The 17,737-nt window shown below is 37.3% G+C and overlaps 1 protein-coding gene across 26 annotated transcripts in view; it reads right to left on the bottom strand.

Annotated features, from left to right (window-relative positions):
- MLLT10 (MLLT10 histone lysine methyltransferase DOT1L cofactor) overlaps positions 1–17,737 on the bottom strand; it is a 242,836-nt gene that overhangs the window by 85,812 nt on the left and 139,287 nt on the right. For all 26 annotated transcript variants that reach the window (XM_045463953.1, XM_045463957.1, XM_045463956.1 and 23 more), the window contains one exon: positions 10,689–10,784. In XM_045463953.1, the coding sequence (XP_045319909.1) occupies positions 10,689–10,784 (96 nt within the window). The remainder of the gene's footprint in view (positions 1–10,688; positions 10,785–17,737) is intronic.

The following is a 17,737-nucleotide window of genomic DNA, read 5'->3' as shown; positions in this document are numbered from 1 at the left end:
TAAATGTAAAACACAGAACTACAAAACTCCTAAAAGATAACATAGGAGAAAATAAGATAACCTTGGGTTTGGCAATGACTTTTCAGATATAACACCAAAAGCACAATCCATGAAAGAAAGAAATGGTAAGCCGAACTTCACTAAAAGTAAAAACTTTTGCTTGGGGCTCCTGAGTGGCTCAGTCGGTTGAGTGTCCGACTTCGGCTCAGGTCATGGTCCTGAGGTTTGTGAGTTAGAGTCCCACATTGGGCTCAGTGCTGACAACTCGGAGCCTGAAGCCTGCTTCAGATTCTGTGTCTCCCTCTCTCTCTGCCCCTCCCCCAGCCATGCTCTTTCTCTCTCTCCTTCAAAATTAAATAAACATTTTAAAAACTAGTAATGAAATAAAATAAACTTTTGCTCTACCAAAGACATCATCCAGAAAATGAAAACATCAGCCACAGGCTGAGAAAATACTTAAAGAAGACATACTTGACATTTTTCACAAAACTAGAACAAATAATACCAACATCCATATTGAAACACAAATACCCCAAATAGCCCAAGCAATCTTGAAAAAGAAGAACAAAGCTGGAAGTTTCACAATTCCAGATCTCAAGATACACTACCAAAGCTGTCATAATCAAAAGCCTACAATGCTGAACAAAAACAGGCACAAACATCAACAAAACAGTGGACACAGAAATAAACCCACACTTGTGTTTATGTGGTCAACTAACTCCATGACAAAGGAAGTCAAGAATATACATACAATGGGGAAAAGAAAGTCACTTCAATAAATGGTGCTGAAACTGGACAGTGACATGCAAAAGGATGAAACTGGACCACTTTCTTACACCATACCTAAAAATAAGCCTAAATGTGAGACCTGAAACCAGGATGAAAACCTAGACGAAAAACATCTTTAACACTGGCCATAGAAACACTTTTCTAAATATGTCTCCCCAGGCAAGGAAAATAAAAGAAAAAATAAACTGTCAGGGCTACATCAAAATAAAAGTTTTGCACAGCAAAGGAAATCATCAACAAAACAAAAAGGCAACCCACTGCGGAAGAGTAGGTATCTGCTGGCTCAGAGGGGTGGCTCAGTCGGTTGAGCTTCTGACTTCAGCTAGGGTCATCATCTTATGGTTCCTGAGTTCCATCCCTGCATCAGGCTCACTGCTATCGGTGCAGAGCCTGCTTGGGATCCTCTGTCCCCCTCTCTCTCTGCCCCTCCCCTGCTCACACTCTCTCACAAAAATAAATAAACATAAAAAAAAAAAAAAAAAAAAGAGTAGGTATCTGTCAATGATATATCTGACAAAGGGTTAATATCCAAAATATGTTAAGAATTTGTACAACTGAACACAAAATAAAAGTGACTGCAAAATGGACAAGAGGACCTGAATAAACATTTTTAAAAGAAGACATACAGGGGCGCCTGGGTGGCGCAGTCGGTTAAGCGTCCGACTTCAGCCAGGTCACGATCTCGCGGTCTGTGAGTTCGAGCCCCGCGTCGAGCTCTGGGCTGATGGCTCGGAGCCTGGAGCCTGTTTCCGATTCTGTGTCTCCCTCTCTCTGCCCCTCCCCCGTTCATGCTCTGTCTCTCTCTGTCCCAAAAATAAATAAACGTTGAAAAAAAAAAAAAAAAAGAGAAGACATACAGATGGCAGACACACACATGAAAAGATGCCAAATACCACTAATCATGAGAAATATGCAAATCAAAACAGTATCACCTCACACCCATCAGAATGGCTAAAATCAAAAAGACGATAAACAAGTGTTGACAAAGATGTGGAGAAAAAGGGATCTTTGTGCACTGTTGTTAAGAATGTAAATTGTTACAGCCACAGTGGAAGATAGTATGGAAGTTCCTTGACAAACTAAAAATAGAATTTAGAAGATAACTAAATAACCCTTTTATTTACATGCAATAAAGTTTTCTATTCCTCAAAAAAATATAAAAATAGAAATACCATATGATCCAATAATTCCACTACTGGGTATTTGCTACCCAAAGAAAACAAACACACTAATCTGAAAAGACACATGCACATTCTATTCTTACAGCAGCTTTATTTACAATAGCCATAGTACAGAAGCTATCAAGCATCCACTGATGGCTGAATAAAGAAGATGTGATTATATATATATGGAATGGGATGGAATACACAACAGAGTATTATGCAGCCATATAAAAGGATGAGATCTTGCCATTTGCAACAGGAATTAACCTAGGGTATTACACTAAGTGAAATAAGTCAGACAAATACAAATACCATATGATTTCCTTACGTGTACAATCTAAAATAAACAAATGAATCAACAAGCAAAAAGCAGAATCAGACCTAATGAATACAAGGAACAAAATGATGGTTGCAAGAGAAGAAGGGTATGGGGGGATGAGCAAAATGCATAAAGGAGAGTGGGAAACACACGCTTCCAATTATGGAAAGAATAAGTTATAGGAGTTAAAAGATACAGCATAGGGCATACAGTCGATGGCATTTTCGTGACTATTATATGGTGATAGATGGTAACTACACTTGTGGTGAGCATAACATGATATATAGAGTTGTTGAATCACTATGTTTTACAGCTGAAACTAATCTAACATAGTGTGTCAACTATACTCAAATTAAAAAAAAAAAGGGGGGGTACCTAGGAGGCTCAGTCAGTTAAGCGTCTGACTCTTGGTTTCAGCTCAGGCTGTGATCTCATAGTTTGTGGCATTAAGCCTGGTGTCAGGTCCTGTGCTGACAGCACAGAACCTGCTTGGGATTCTCTCTCTCCTCTCTCTCTACCCCTCTCACACTTGTGCACGTGCATGCACTCTCTCTCAAAACAAATAAATACACTTATAAAAAAAAGGGACATACCTGATAAGAAGACTTATCTAAAATATATAAAGAATCCTTCATAAAACAATAGCAAATGAACTGATTTTTAAAAGGACCAGAAATTCTGAAACCTCACCAAAGACGATATACAGATAGCAAGTAAACACAAGAAAAGAAACTCCACATCCTATGGCAGCAGAGAAATGAAAAGTTAAACAATGACATGCCACTCTACACCTATTAGGATGGCCAATATCCAAAAAACCAACAGTATCAGACGCTGGAGAGAACGTAGAGAAAAAGGAACTCTCAACTCATTGTTGGTGGAAATGCCAAATGATTCAGCCACTTTAGAAAACAGTTCGGCTGTTTCCTACAAAATTCAACATACTCCTACACTGTATTATCCCACAATTACATTCCTTGGTATTTACCCAGAAGAAGTGAAAAATTACATCGACACAAAAACCTGCACACAGATGTTTATAGCAGCTTTACTCATAATTGCCAAAACCTAGAAGCAACCAAGATGTCCTTTTGGATAAACAAACTGGTATATCCAGTCAATGGCTTATTATTCAGTCCTAGAAAAAGAAATCAGTTATCAAGCCTCAAAAAGATATAGAAGAATCTTACATTCATATTACTAAGTGAAAAAAGCCAGTCCAAAAAGGCTACATACTATGATTCCAACTTACAACATTTTGAAAAAGTCAAAATTATGGACACGGTGAAAAGATCAGTGGTTGCCAGGGGCTAGAGAGGGTGGGAGGGATGAATAGCTGGAGAACAGGACTTTTTAGGGCAGTGAAACTATGCTGTATGATCCTATCATAGTGGATACGTGTGTCACCATACATTTGTCCAACCCATAGAACACACAACACCAAGAGTGAATCCTAACATTAACTATGAACTTTGGGTGATAATTAAGAGTCAATGTGGGTTCACCAGCAGTAACAAATTTACCACTTTTTTGAAGGATGTTGATAACAGGGGAGGCTATAAATGTGTGGGAATAGGGAAAAAAGGGATATACGGGATATCCTAGTACCTTCCTCTCAATTTTGCTCTGGACCTGCAACTACTCTAAAAAAAATAACATCTTAAAAATATTAAGAAAAAGACACGGAGGAAACTTTAAAGCATAAAACCACATGAAAGAAGTCAATATGAATAAGCTACACACTGTGTGATTCCAATTTTATACGACATTTCGGAAAAGTTAAACTACGGCGACCACTAAAAGGACTAGTGGTTGTTGGGGTTTGAAAGGAAGGAGAAATAAATTGGCAGAACACTGAGAAGTTTCAGGGGAGTAAAAGTTTTGTAAGATACTATAGTGATGGATACGTGTCCTCAAATAGTTACTCACAGAACCAAACATACAACACCAAGAGTGAACCCCAATATCAACTATGGACTTTGGGCAATAATGGTGTTTCAGTGTAGATTCACATATTATAATAAATGTATCACTCTGATAGTGGGGGAAGATGAATATGGGACAGAGGGTACATTGGAAACCTCTGTAATTTCCACTCAATTTTGCTGCGATTCTAAAACTGCTCTAAAAAATAAATGTGGGTATTGTCAGAGGCAAGGGAGGCACTGGGGGATGAGAAAAAAAATGGATGAACTGCTTTTGTTTTGATTTAAATTCAAATAAGCTGCATTAAAAAAAAGAAAAGAGCTATTTGTCTGCCACTAGATTGCAAGGCAAAATTTCCCCACCCACACAGCATTTAAATCTACCCATTTATCTATTCCTTTATTTTTATGCATGGAAACTTCCAAAGTTCCTTTATAAAAAGTCAGTGCAAAACAGGTATTATTTGTAGATTCTACACCAGAAAGTATGATTCCATTCTTACTAAAAATTTAATTTAAAAAATCTAAAAAATTAATTTAAGTTTATTATTTTGGGGGGGGGGGGGGGAGTGCCTGGGTGGCTCAGTCGGGTAAGCATCTGACTTCAGTTCAGGTCATGATCTCACGGTTGGTGGGTTTGAGCCTCGCGTTGGGCTCTGCACTGACTGGAGCCCGGAGCCTGCTTCAGATTCTGTCCTCCTCCCTCTCTCTGCCCCTCCCCCATTCACACTCTGTCTCTGTCTCTTGAAAATAAATAAATGTCAAAAAAAAATTTTTAAGTTTATTTTTTTGAACTGCTATATCAAAAAAAGACCTCAAATAAATTAAATCATCTTATACCTTAAAAAATTAGGAAAAAAAAAGAATGAAGTAAAGCCAAACCAGGCAGTAGGAAGGAAAAAATAAAATCAGAACAGAAATAAAAACCTAAAACTACTAAAAACTAAAATACAAAACCTTAAGATCATTAGAAAAAAAAAAATCAGATTCCAAAAGCCGATAATTTAAGATCAATAAAATTCATAAACCTCTATCCAGCCTGGATTAGAAAAAAAGATACAAACTGCCAAAAGTACCTCAAGAAGAACAGCCTAAATAGTTCTCTATCTATTAAAGAAATGGAATTACAGTTTTAAAAAAACTTCCCAAGAAAAACTCTATGCCCAGATGGCTTCAGAATTCTACCAGGGGCAGCCAGGGCACTCAGTCAGTTAAGTGTCCGACTTGATCTTGGTTCACGTCATGATCTCATGGTTCATCATGATCTCATGGTTCGTGAGTTTGAGCCCTGCATCAGGCTCCACACTGACAGCTTGGAATTCTCTCTCTCTCCCTCTCCCCACCTCCCTCCCCCCCACCTACCCCCTCTCAAAATAAATAAACTTAAAAAAAAAAAAAAAAAAAAAAAAGAGGAAACTCTATAAAACACTAAGAAATAATACCAAATTTAGACAAACTCTTCCAGAAAATTGAACAAGAGTGAACATTTGGCAACTCATTCTCAGTCTAGCATTATTTTTTAACCAAATCCAAAGACATTCTACAAAAAAAACTATAGGCCAGTATCTCTCATGAATGCAGATGCAAAAATGTCTTCACATTTCAAAAATCTGAATTCAGTAATGTACACAACTGGTAATATATCAAGACAAAGTGGCATTTATCTGGATTAACAGCAGGAAAAAAAATCAACCAATGAATGTACTTCATCATATTAACAGATTAAAAAAAGAAAAAACATCCATCATATTAATGTATCTATTAAAATATATAGAAAAATTATTTGACAAAATCTAATATCCATGGCCAATTAAAAACTCCACAAATTAGGAACAGAAGTAAACTTCAACATCATATACAATGTTAGAAGATTACTTTCCCCCTAATTTCAAGAATAAAGCAAAGATGCTCACTCTCACCACTTGTAGTTAACAATATAATAAGAAATACGGGGCATCCAGACCAGAAAGGATGAAGTACAACTGTCTTATTTGTAGTTGGCCTGATCATCTATGAAGAAAATCCCACGGAATCAATAAGCTACTGGAAATAAGAATTTTCAGCAAGTTTGCAGGACACCGCATAAACATACAAAACTACAAAAACGTATTTCTATACACTAGTAAGAAACAATCAGAAATTTACACCTTAAAAAAGATTATAACAGCACCAAAAAACATCAAACATTTAGGAACAGAGCTGAAAAAAGATTTATAAAACCTGTATACTTGTTACTGAGATTAAAATATTAAATATTAAATTAAATATTTATATTAAATATAAAATATTAAATTAAAGAGATATACTGTGTTCGTGAATCAGAAGACTCAATATTGTTAAAGACATTAATTCTCCCTCAAAATGATTTGTAGATTCAACGCAGTTTGAATCAAAATACAGGCAGTTTTATTTCAACAACTTGACAATCTGATTCTAAAACTCACGTAAAAACTGAACCTAGAATAGTCAAAATGACTTTGAAAGAGAAGAACAAAGTTGGAAAATGGATCCTACCTGACCTAACTGGTTATTATAAAGCTACATTAATCAAGATAGTGTGGTATTAAATGTAAAAGACAGGGGCACCTAGGTGGCTCAGTCAGTTGAGCATCCAAGAATTGATTTCTGTTCATGTCATGATCCCAGCATTGTGGGAATCAAACCCCACGTTGGGCTGTGCGTTGAGCATGGAGTCTGCTTAAGATTCCCTTTCTCTCTCTCTCTTTCTCTCTCTCTCTCCCTCCCTCCCTCCCTCTCCGTTCCTCTCTCACACTCATGCACTCGCGCACATAAATAAATAAATAATGAATGAATGAAGGAAGGAAGGAAGGAATGAATAAATACTAGTTTTAAAAAATGTAAAAGCAGACAAACAGATCAACAGAGAACAGATTCCAAAAAGAGACCTATATATATATGGTCAAGTGGGATTCAACAAATGTGGGTAAAGGCAATTCAGTGGAGAAAGAACAGTCTGTCTCACAAGTGATCCAGAAAAACTGGGTATCTATAATTCAAATAAGTGGACTCTGATGTATAAGTCACATGAGCAAAAATTAACTCAAAAGGGTAAATGTGAAAGATGAAAATATAAAACTTCTAGAAGAAAACATATTAAAAAAATGTATATACTAACCATTTAATTAAGATGTCTGCTTAAGGAGCGCTTGAGTGGCTTAGTCAGTTACCATCTGACTTCAGCTCAGGTCATGATCTTGCAGTTCACAAGTTTGAGCCCCGCGTCGGGCTCTGTGCTGACACCTTGGGGCTGGAGCCTGGAGCCTGCTTTGGATTCTGTGTCTCCCTCTCTCTCTGCCCCTCCCCCTGCTCCTGTTCTGTCTCTATTAAAAATGAATAAACATTAAAAAAAAAAAAAGAAGAAGAAGAAGAAGAAGAATGTCTGCTTAAGCCACTGAGTGGGAAAAATACCTGCAAATAATGTACCCGATACGGGACTTGCATCTAGAACACATGTTGTCTCACAAAATTCAGAAAACAAACCAAGTCAATAAAAAAAGACAGGTGATGAACAGATCTGAGCAGACCTTCACCAAAGAAAATAAAGAAATGGCAAATACACACATGGAAAGACATTCAACATAATTTAATCATTAAAGAAATGCAAACTGAAACTTCAATGAGAAAGTACCCCACACCCACTAGAAATGCCAAAATTAAACCATACCAAGTAATGCAGAGAATGTAGAGGAACAGACCCCTGATACACTGCTGGCAGAATCATTGAATGGTACAACTATTTTGGAAAATAGTTTGATAGTGTCTTTAAAACTTAAGGCTACACCTACCAGGTGACCCAGCTATTCCATTCCTTGGTATTTATGCAAGAAAAATCTGTCCATATAAAGATTTGTATTATATTCCTAGTAGCTTTGTTAATAGCCAAAAATTGGAAAACAATGTGAATGTCCATCAATTACTGAATGGATAATCATTATGGTATGTCCAGACAATAGAAAGTACTCAGCAATTGGGGCGCCTGGGTGGCTCAGTCGGTTAAGCAGCCGACTTCGGCTCAGGTTATGATCTCGCAGTTTGTGAGTTCAAGCCCCGCGTCGGGCTCTGTGCTGACAGCTCAGAGCCTGGAGCCTGTTTCAGATTCTGTGTCTCCCTCCCCATTCATGCTCTGTCTCTCTCTGTCTCAAAAATAAATAAACGTTAAAAAAAATAAAAAATAAAAAAAAAAAAAAGAAAGTAGTCAGCAATAAAAAGAACGTACTGATACACACAACATGGATGAATTTCAAAGTATGCCGAGTGAAAGAAGACAAAGTGTAAAATATTGTATGTTTCCATTTTTAACATTCTAGAAAGTTCAAACTAGAACTTTCAGATTACCATGTAACTAAATATGATAGCTAGTCCTTATATTATTATGACACAGTTAACTTTTTTTTTTCCTTTTCTTTAACTTCACTTCCAGCATATTCACATCTTCTTGGTGTTCTTCCAAACTCTGGCCCTCTTCTCAGTCTTATTTGCTAGTTTCACCTCTGCTCCAAGACCTTTCAATACTGGCAGCCGTAGGGTGTCCTAAGGCCTCTTGTCCTCATCACCTGCACTCACTCCTCCACTGGCACCCACTCTCATGGCTTTACGTAAACTCTTTATGCACACAGTTGCCAAAATTATACCCATAGTCTGGACCTATTTTCCAAATGCTACACTATGCATGCCACTGGTTAACTAACATTTCTACCTGGGTGTCTAATAAATATTTCAACCCTAAAGTAGGCAAAACAGCCCAGCCAAGATGTCCACATCCTAATCCCTAAAACATATGATAAGTTATATTACATGGCAAAAGGGTCTTTGCTAATTTAAGTAAGGCTACAGACTTTAAAATAAGAAAATTATTCTGGATTTTTCAGGCAGACCCTTTCTAATCTCATGAACCCTTAAAAGAAGAGAACTTTCTGTGGGCAGAAGCAGAAAAGGTGCAGCAGAGAAGAAGTCAGAGAGATCCCAAGTATGGGAAGGACTCAATAGGCTAGTGCTGGCTCTGAGATGGATGGACATACGTGTAAGGGCTGAAGAGAGCCTCTAGAAGCTAAGGGCAGACGCAGCTGAGAGCCAGAAATAAAATGGACATAAATTAACAACTTGGGGGTGCCTAGGTGGCTCAGTCGGTAAGCGTCCGACTTCGGCTCAGGTCATGATCTCGCAGTTCGTGAGTTCAAGCCCCGTGTCGTACTCTGTGCTGAACGCTCAGAGCCTGGAGCCTGCTTCAGATTCTGTGTCTCCCTCTCTCTCTGCTCCTCCCTCACTCATACTCTGTCTCTCTCTCAAGAAAAATAAACATTAAAAAATTTTTTTTTTGTAAATCAAAAACTTGAATGAGCTTAGAAGCTCTTGCTCCCAGATAAGAACCCAGGCCAGCTTTGAGAGATCCAGAGGAACCAGCTGAGCCCACCAGTCTTCCAGCCTCCAGAACAGGGAGATAACACTTTTATATTGTTTTAAATTGCTACATTTGTTCTGGAAGCAAGAGAGCACTAATACCACATCCAAAACTGAATTCCTCATCCTGTCCTCAACCTACCACACCCCACCCACAGTCTTTCCCATCTTTGTTAACAGCAATTGCATTTTTCTAGTTATCTGGTCCAACACCCTTTGACTCTTCCTTGGATCCTTTCTTTCTCTCATATGTCTCATCTTCTTTCTGAGAAAGCTACGTGGGTTCTACATTTAAATAAATTCAAATTCTCATAACCTCTCACCACCTCCACTATTACCACCATCTCTCTCTGCATTATTATAATAATCTCCTAAGGGCTTCCCAGCTTCCATCCTTGACTCTCTAGTCTATCCAGAACAAAGCAGCCAGAGATCCTAATAAAACCTAAGTCAGATGGTATGCACCAATGGCTGGCTTTTGAGTCAAACTCAAAAACCAAGTCTCCTTGCACTGGTTTGCACAGCCCTACGTGATTGGCCCCTTGGCCAGTATCACCTTCTGTGGTTCTCCCCGCTCCTTGCTCATTATGTCCCAGCACCTTTCCCTGTCCACACTTGTTTTCACATTAGGCACATATAACATTTACTATAATACTTCCTATGAACCAGATACTGTTGTAATTGTTTTACATATATTATCTTATTCAATTCCAATAATTATTTCACCCATTTTACAGATGATCAAACAAAGTAACAAAGAGGTTAATTAACACTCAGTGGTGAAGCCAGAATTCAAAATCACAGGTGAACAAAGCCCAGTCTATAGCCCAAATTCTTAATCTCAATGATGCCCCCCAAGTTGTTAGCCTTATTTACTATTTTTCAGAACTGAGTATAAACAGAATGTAAAATAAAAGACTAAGAAATGGGAATCCTAAAGTGTTTAACATAGGGTTAAAGAGGTAAGAAAAGTTAAAGGGAACCAGGACACTGAGAATGATATTACTTCTTAAAGGTAAAAGCCAGCACATAACTAGTTATTATATAAAACAAAATATGGCACTTAAAACTTACTTTTTCTGTGGTAACAGTCAAAGAAGGAACCAACGCAGGTGATGGCTCTGGTTGCTTCTTGTGTTTTTGTTTGTGTTTGTCCTTTTCTTTATATTTCTAGAAACGCACAGAAATAAAATCCAATTTAAATTTAAATCATAAACCATGTATATAAAGATTAGATTCTTTCATAATTCTGTTTAGTAACTCAAAATGTTAATGAATACTTGACAAATAATAAAACATTACTTCCTTTGATTGTATTCATATTATTTGATAAACAACACTAGTAAAATAGTATTATTATACATTAAGATGTATAGTAACACTGGTAAAAATTATTTTACGTGATTTCAGCTCCCTTATTCTTGACCAACCTAAAATAATACATAAACAACTGAAGTCTATAATTATTTGATACATTTATATCAGGCAACCTATTATTTTTTTCTACCTAAAAACACCAAAGGGGTTCCTCAGTAGCTCAGTTGGTTAAGCATCCGACTCTGGATTTCAGCTCAGGTCAGGTTCCTACATTCATGAGACCAAGCCCCACATTGGGCTCTGTGCTGAGCATGGACCCTATTTATGATTCTCTCTCTCTCTCCCCCTCTCCCTTCGCCCGCCTCAACTCTCTCAAAATAAATAAACACTTAAAACAAAACAAAAAAACATCAAATACTTTTGGTATATTTTATACATTGCACTTTAAAACTTCATAGCACTTTGACATACACTATCACGTTAGAATAGTGTCAGATTCTACATCACTATGCATTAAATTGTATGGCCCACAAACTGGAAACCAGGCCACAGAAACTTAGGTTAAGAAATTTTTTCCTAGGTTTACTCAGAAAAATGTATGAATCAGCTATCTCAAACAAAAATAATTTAGGAGTCGGGCTCTGGGCTGATGGCTCAGAGCCTGGAGCCTGTTTCCGATTCTGTGTCTCCCTCTCTCTCTGCCCCTCCCCCGTTCATGCTCTGTCTCTCTCTGTCCCAAAAATAAATAAACGTTGAAAAAAAAATTAAAAAAAAAAATGGGGCGCCTGGGTGGCGCAGTCGGTTAAGCGTCCGACTTCAGCCAGGTCACGATCTCACGGTCCGTGAGTTCGAGCCCCGCGTCAGGCTCTGGGCTGATGGCTCAGAGCCTGGAGCCTGTTTCCGATTCTGTGTCTCCCTCTCTCTCTGCCCCTCCCCCATTCATGCTCTGTCTCTCTCTGTCCCAAAAATAAATAAACGTTGAAAAAAATAATAATAATTTAAAAAAAAAAAATTTTAGGAGTGCATGGGTAGCTCTGTCAGTTAAGCGTCGGATTCTTAATTTCGGCTCAAATCGTGATCTCAATCCACAATGACAGCATGGAACCTGCTTGAGATTCTCTCTGTCCCTCTGTCTCTGCCCTACCCCACTTGCACTTTCTCTCTCTCCAAAAATAAACTTAAAATTTTTTTTTAATCATTTAAAGTTTTGGTGTGCTACTTTCAATTTAAAGTACTAAAACTGATGAATTAAATATAAAAAGAATTCAATTAAATTAGAAATTAATTACATATTAGGAGACCAACTTTATTTAATGACAAAAAATTTAAACAAATTGTTTTCAATTGTATTGAAAGAATTGAAACTGAATTGAAAGAATCGGGATGGGGAGTAAAATTTACTATTATTTAAAGAGTTACATTTTAAGGATGCCTGGGTGGCTCAGTGGGTTAAGCGGCCGACTTCGGCTCAGGTCATGATCTCAGGGTCATGAGTTTGAGCCCTGTGTGGGGCTCTGTGCTGACCGCTCAGAGCCTGGAGCCTGCTTCAGATTCTGTGTCTCCCTCTCTCTCTCTGCCCCTCCCCCACTCGCACTGGCTCTGTCAAAAATAAACATTTTAAAATAAAAATAAAAGAAGATATAGAGTTACGTTTTCATTGCAACAGATCTTAGTAATGACCACCAAGGAATCCTGCCTCTGTTTCTTTGTAGCAGGATGTCACTGCTCCTCCCATCATAACATGTCCCCTTCTCCACCGCCCCCAACCCCCCATGCACCTACATTAGCTTTGTGATTTGCTTTGGCCAAGAGAATGTGCATAGCGATGTACAAGTTCAGGAGCCCAAAGCTTTACAAAAGTCTTAGATGGCTGCCACCTTTGCCCCTTTGATTCCAGTCACCATGTAAGTAACCACTTCAAGCTTTCTGATACAGACAGCTTGAGAATGAGTAGAGAAGTAGAGAATGAGACCCTGTGGCGAAAAACTGAAGTACCCCAGCCCATAGCCAGCAGCATCTAACACCAGACATGTGGATAAGACTACCTTGTGGGAATAATTTAGTAAAAGTAAAATGACTTAAAATGTCAAAAGAATAAAAACAAACAAACAAACAAAACGCCTATCTTACACTACCCTGCCAGCCACCAGCTGAATATAGTCTCATAGGGAAACCCAGCTGATAACATGTGGAAGCAAGATTAATTGTTCCTGCTGAGCACTGCCTGTTATAAGCCACTACAAGTTGTGGGGTGGTTTACCAAGCAACAGGGGCTAATTGTAACAAGACTAGAATACACAATTGGGTAATGAGAGTTAAAGAAAGTATAAATTACAGTATAACTTATAAATATGAGGTTCAAATGATCCCAGGTCTTTAAGTTCTGTATCAATATTTTTCTCCCATAAAGTTAATGAAGAAGCTTTTTTATCCTTCATGTTCTCCTTCCCATACTGGGTTTTATTCTTCAAGGGTTTTACTCTACAAGAGATGGGATGATTTAATAGTAAATAACCCTGACTAACAACAAGGTAGACAAACAAACTCTTAAAATGTGGAAACTGCTTGGGAGTAAAAGGCAAAGAATGCACGTGTACATGTATGAAAATACAAACATACAGAAATCATCATGGAATTACACAGAATTCTGGTTCTATGTGGTACATCAGGAAAGGTATCCTGACATGAGGACTGCAAGTGTTCAGTGGAAACAGACTGTGAACAGATTACATCACTAGTCTGTAAAATACGAATCAAAACAGTCCAATTATATTCACTAAAGAGATAGGCTGATTTTACTCCAGAAAACAATATGGAGTTTTCTCAAAAAGTTAAAAAACAGAACTACCCTGGGGAGTCTGGTGTCAGTATCCAGTATCCCACTCTTAATCTCAGGGTCTTGAGTTCAAGCCCCACGCTGGGGTTTAACTTAAAAAACAAACAAACAAACAAAAATAGAGCTACCCTATAATCCAGCAATTGGCCCTACCAGGTATTTACCCAAAGGAAACAAAAATAATGATTCTAAGGGATATACATGCACCCCAATGTTTATAGCAGCATTATCAACAATAGCCAAATTATGAAAAGAGCCCAAATTTCCATCAACTGGTAAGTGGATAAAGATGTGGCATATATACACAATGGAATATTACTCAGTCATCAAAAAGAATAACATCTTGCCATTTGCAATGATATGGATGGAGCTAGGAGTATTATGCTAAGCAAAGTAAGTCAGAGAAAGACCAACACCACAGGATTTCACTCATATGTGGAATTTCAGAACCAAAACAAATGCACATGGGGCAAGAAAAAAAAAAAAGAGGGGGGACAAACTGAGAAACAGACTCTTAACTATAGAGAACTGAGGGTTACTGGAGGGGAGGACAGTAGGGGGATGGATTACGTATGTGACAGGGATTAAGGAGGGCACTTGTTTTGATGACCACTAGGCTTCTATGTAAGCGATGAGCAACTAAATTCTACATCTGAAACTAATGTTACACTGTATGTTAACTAACTGGAATTTAAATAAAAATTTGGAATAAGATTTAAAAAAGAAAAGGGTGCCTGGGTGGCTCAGTTGGTTGAGCGTCCGAGTCTTGATTTCGGCTCAGGTCGTGGATCTCCACATTCACGAGTTTGAGCCCCGCATCAGGTTCTGTACTGCCAGCACAGAGCCTGCTTGGGATTCTGAGTCTCCCTCTCTCTCTGCCCCTCCTCTGCTTGCACTCTCTCAAAAGTATATAAACATTAAAATAAATAAAAATTTAAAAAGAGAGAGGCTGATTTTAATAGATCAACACAACAAGAGGAAACTGTAGAACAAGATTCAGTTATATGTAAACATTTAGCATATGATAAGGAAGGGATTCCAAATTTGCAAGGAAAGACTAAAATTACCTAATACTGGTACTAGAAAAACTGGTTAATAACTTGAGCAAAAGTACATTATTCAAAATATAATAAAATCCAGATGGATTATTTTAAAGAGTTAAATAATAATTAAAATAACCTGAATGGATGGGAAGACAGTATTTTTGAAATCTTTAACTTTTAAAAAGAAAAGACTCTTTTCTACATATAAAAACAAAGCAAAAATTATAAAGGGAAAACGCAGGTTTAGCTACTGACATCTGAAATGCTTCTACATTAATTTAAAAACCTTTCAAAAGCAAAAATTTGGAAAATGAGTAAAATAAATATGTTCTACATTTTCAGCACTGTTTAATTTTTTTTACAAATCACTGAACATATATACACATAAATGCCATAGAACAATGTAAAAAGGACAATTCACAAAAGACACAGAGTCACTAAATAACAAAAAATGTGAAACTCAACCTTTAAAGAATTAAAGGTAGTATTTTGCTCTCACTAGTAATGAAAATTGTTGAGTTTTGCTTTTTGTAAGACCCAATGTTGCTCAGGTTATGGTGAAATGAGCACTTGCATATATTAGAGACAGTATAAATTGGGAAGGACAATTTTAAAAGAATTAGAAACCATAAAAATGTTCTCTGTCCTAGAAATTTCACCTCTAGGAGGTGAACAAAGGATTAAATACTGTTTATTACAGTACTATTTGCCATGAGAAAAACCTGCAAACAATCTGAGTATGCAACAACAGAGATGTGACTGAAAAAATCATTATAAAACCATACAATGGCCATTAAAATTAGTATGTTCTGAAGAAATGCTTAGAGATTTAGGAAAGTGGTTAATATATGCATGAATAAAAAAACAACCAGAAGGAAATAAACCAGTATTGGATATTTTTTATATAAAGCCATAGGTCAGAACCAGTGTCACTCCCAACTGAATCAGTGAGCACAACTAACAATAAAAATAATCAGAACCATACAAATACATATATCTCATTTAATCCTTAAAAGAGCCCTGTGAGGACCTATTTTTATAAACCAAGTCACTTAATCACAGAGTAGACTCTTTTATCCACATCCTCCAAGAAACTTAAAAGAAACTTTTAAAAAGCAGACTTTTTTTAATTTAAAGAAAAAACAAATGGACAAGTTGGCTATGATGAGAAATTTTTACATGGAAAGGTCAAAGAGTGGAGAAAGGAAGGAAAAGATGAAAAGAAGGGAGAAAAAAATTTCAATTTTAAAGTAGCTTTAGTTCCAGAATGAACTATTTTTAAGGACAATGATACAGGAGTTTTTAACCTATGTTTAGAGTTCTTGTGTGCAAAGTGGAATGGGTAAAGAAATTCCTGATGGAAAATTAAGGGGCACCCAGATGGCTCAGTTGGTTAAGTGTCCGACTTCGGCTCAGGTCACGATCTCACAGTTAGTTCGTGAGTTCGAGCCCCACAGTGGGCTTTGTGCTGACAGTTCAGACCTTAAAGCCTGCTTCGGATTCTGTGTCTCCTTCTCTCTGCCCCTGCCCTGCTCCCTCTCTCAAAAATAAGTAAACATTAAAAAAAAAATTTTTAAGGAAAATTAAAGTACACAACAATAGATAACCCTTAAAATAAACTCATGTGTTTAGACCCAAAAGAATCAGAGAGATCTTAGAGAATTTTGAAAGTACACATATAATCAGTGAACCACTGACAGAAATGTTTGATGTAAGTTAAAAAGTGAATTCTAGAAGGAATGCATTATCAGGCGGGAGGTTACTTTCCAGAAAAAAATCTAAATTTTTAACAAAGGTTCACTGGTATGTAGTAAAGAATTTCATTATTACTAAGTGCCAAGAAGAGATCACCAGGAAGCCAAAAATTAGAAAGTAATTGTGTAGCCATAACATAAGAAAGAAAATGGGGGCACTGGGTGGCTCAGCTGGTTAAGCTTCTGACTTAGGCTTAGGTTATGAACTTGGAGTTCACAAGTTTGAGCCCCGTGTCAGGCTCTGTGCTGACAGCTCAGAATCTGTGTCTTCTGATTCTGTGTCTCCCTTGCTCTCTGCCCCTCCCCCGCTTGTGCTGTCTCTCTCTCTCTCAAAAATAAATAAAAACATTTAAAAAAAATTAAAAAAGGAAATGAATATGAGTTATTTTAATATAACATAATTCTCTGTTGGAACTGAGTGAATTTCTATTAAGTTGCCTATGTTCAACTAACTCTCAAGCGCTTAAAAATTAGGTGATGTAAAATCCCATCAAAATTTCCAACGTTAACCAAGTAAAAAACAAATGAACAAACAAAAACCAGTAGAAAAAAAGAAATGAAACAACAAACCCAACAGCAACTGAAACTGGGGAGACGACAAAAGCAGATAATAATGCATTAACAGGGGCGCCTGGGTGGCTCAGGCTGGTTACCTAGTTACCTATCCAACTCCTGATTTCAGCTCAGGTCATGATCTCACGGTTCCCTGCTGACAGCACAGAGACTGCTTGGGACTCTCTTTCGGTCCCTCCCAACACATGCACGCTCCCGCCCTCTCCCTCTAAATAAATAAATAAATAAATAAATAAATAAATAAATAAATAAATAAATAAATAAAATTTTTAAGTTATGATAATACTTATACGTAAGAAAATAATAATGCATTAAACAAAAACTGGCAACCAAGCAATAAAACAGAAAATTTTAGAAATAAGAGCAGAAACTGTCCCAGTCTGAGCTATAGAATTCAGCTCTTCATCCTGCTTCCAATTCCTTAGAATTCTGAGAATATCACAAAAACTCCCAAATCTGGAAAGAAGAGATCTTTTTATCTTTTTGCTTTCCTGCCCCCTTAATTTGTTATTTTTCTGTCTAAAGAGTAATACCAGCTTCAGGGCAGAAAAAGGAACAAGTAGGATACAAAAACAGGAAGAGTGAAGACGTGCTAACTCT

Source organism: Leopardus geoffroyi, chromosome B4, assembly GCF_018350155.1.
Source record: "Leopardus geoffroyi isolate Oge1 chromosome B4, O.geoffroyi_Oge1_pat1.0, whole genome shotgun sequence".
Lineage (NCBI taxonomy): Eukaryota > Metazoa > Chordata > Mammalia > Carnivora > Felidae > Leopardus > Leopardus geoffroyi.
The sequence above is the reverse complement of the archived record's forward strand: the minus strand, read 5'-3'. Positions and strand labels throughout refer to the sequence as shown.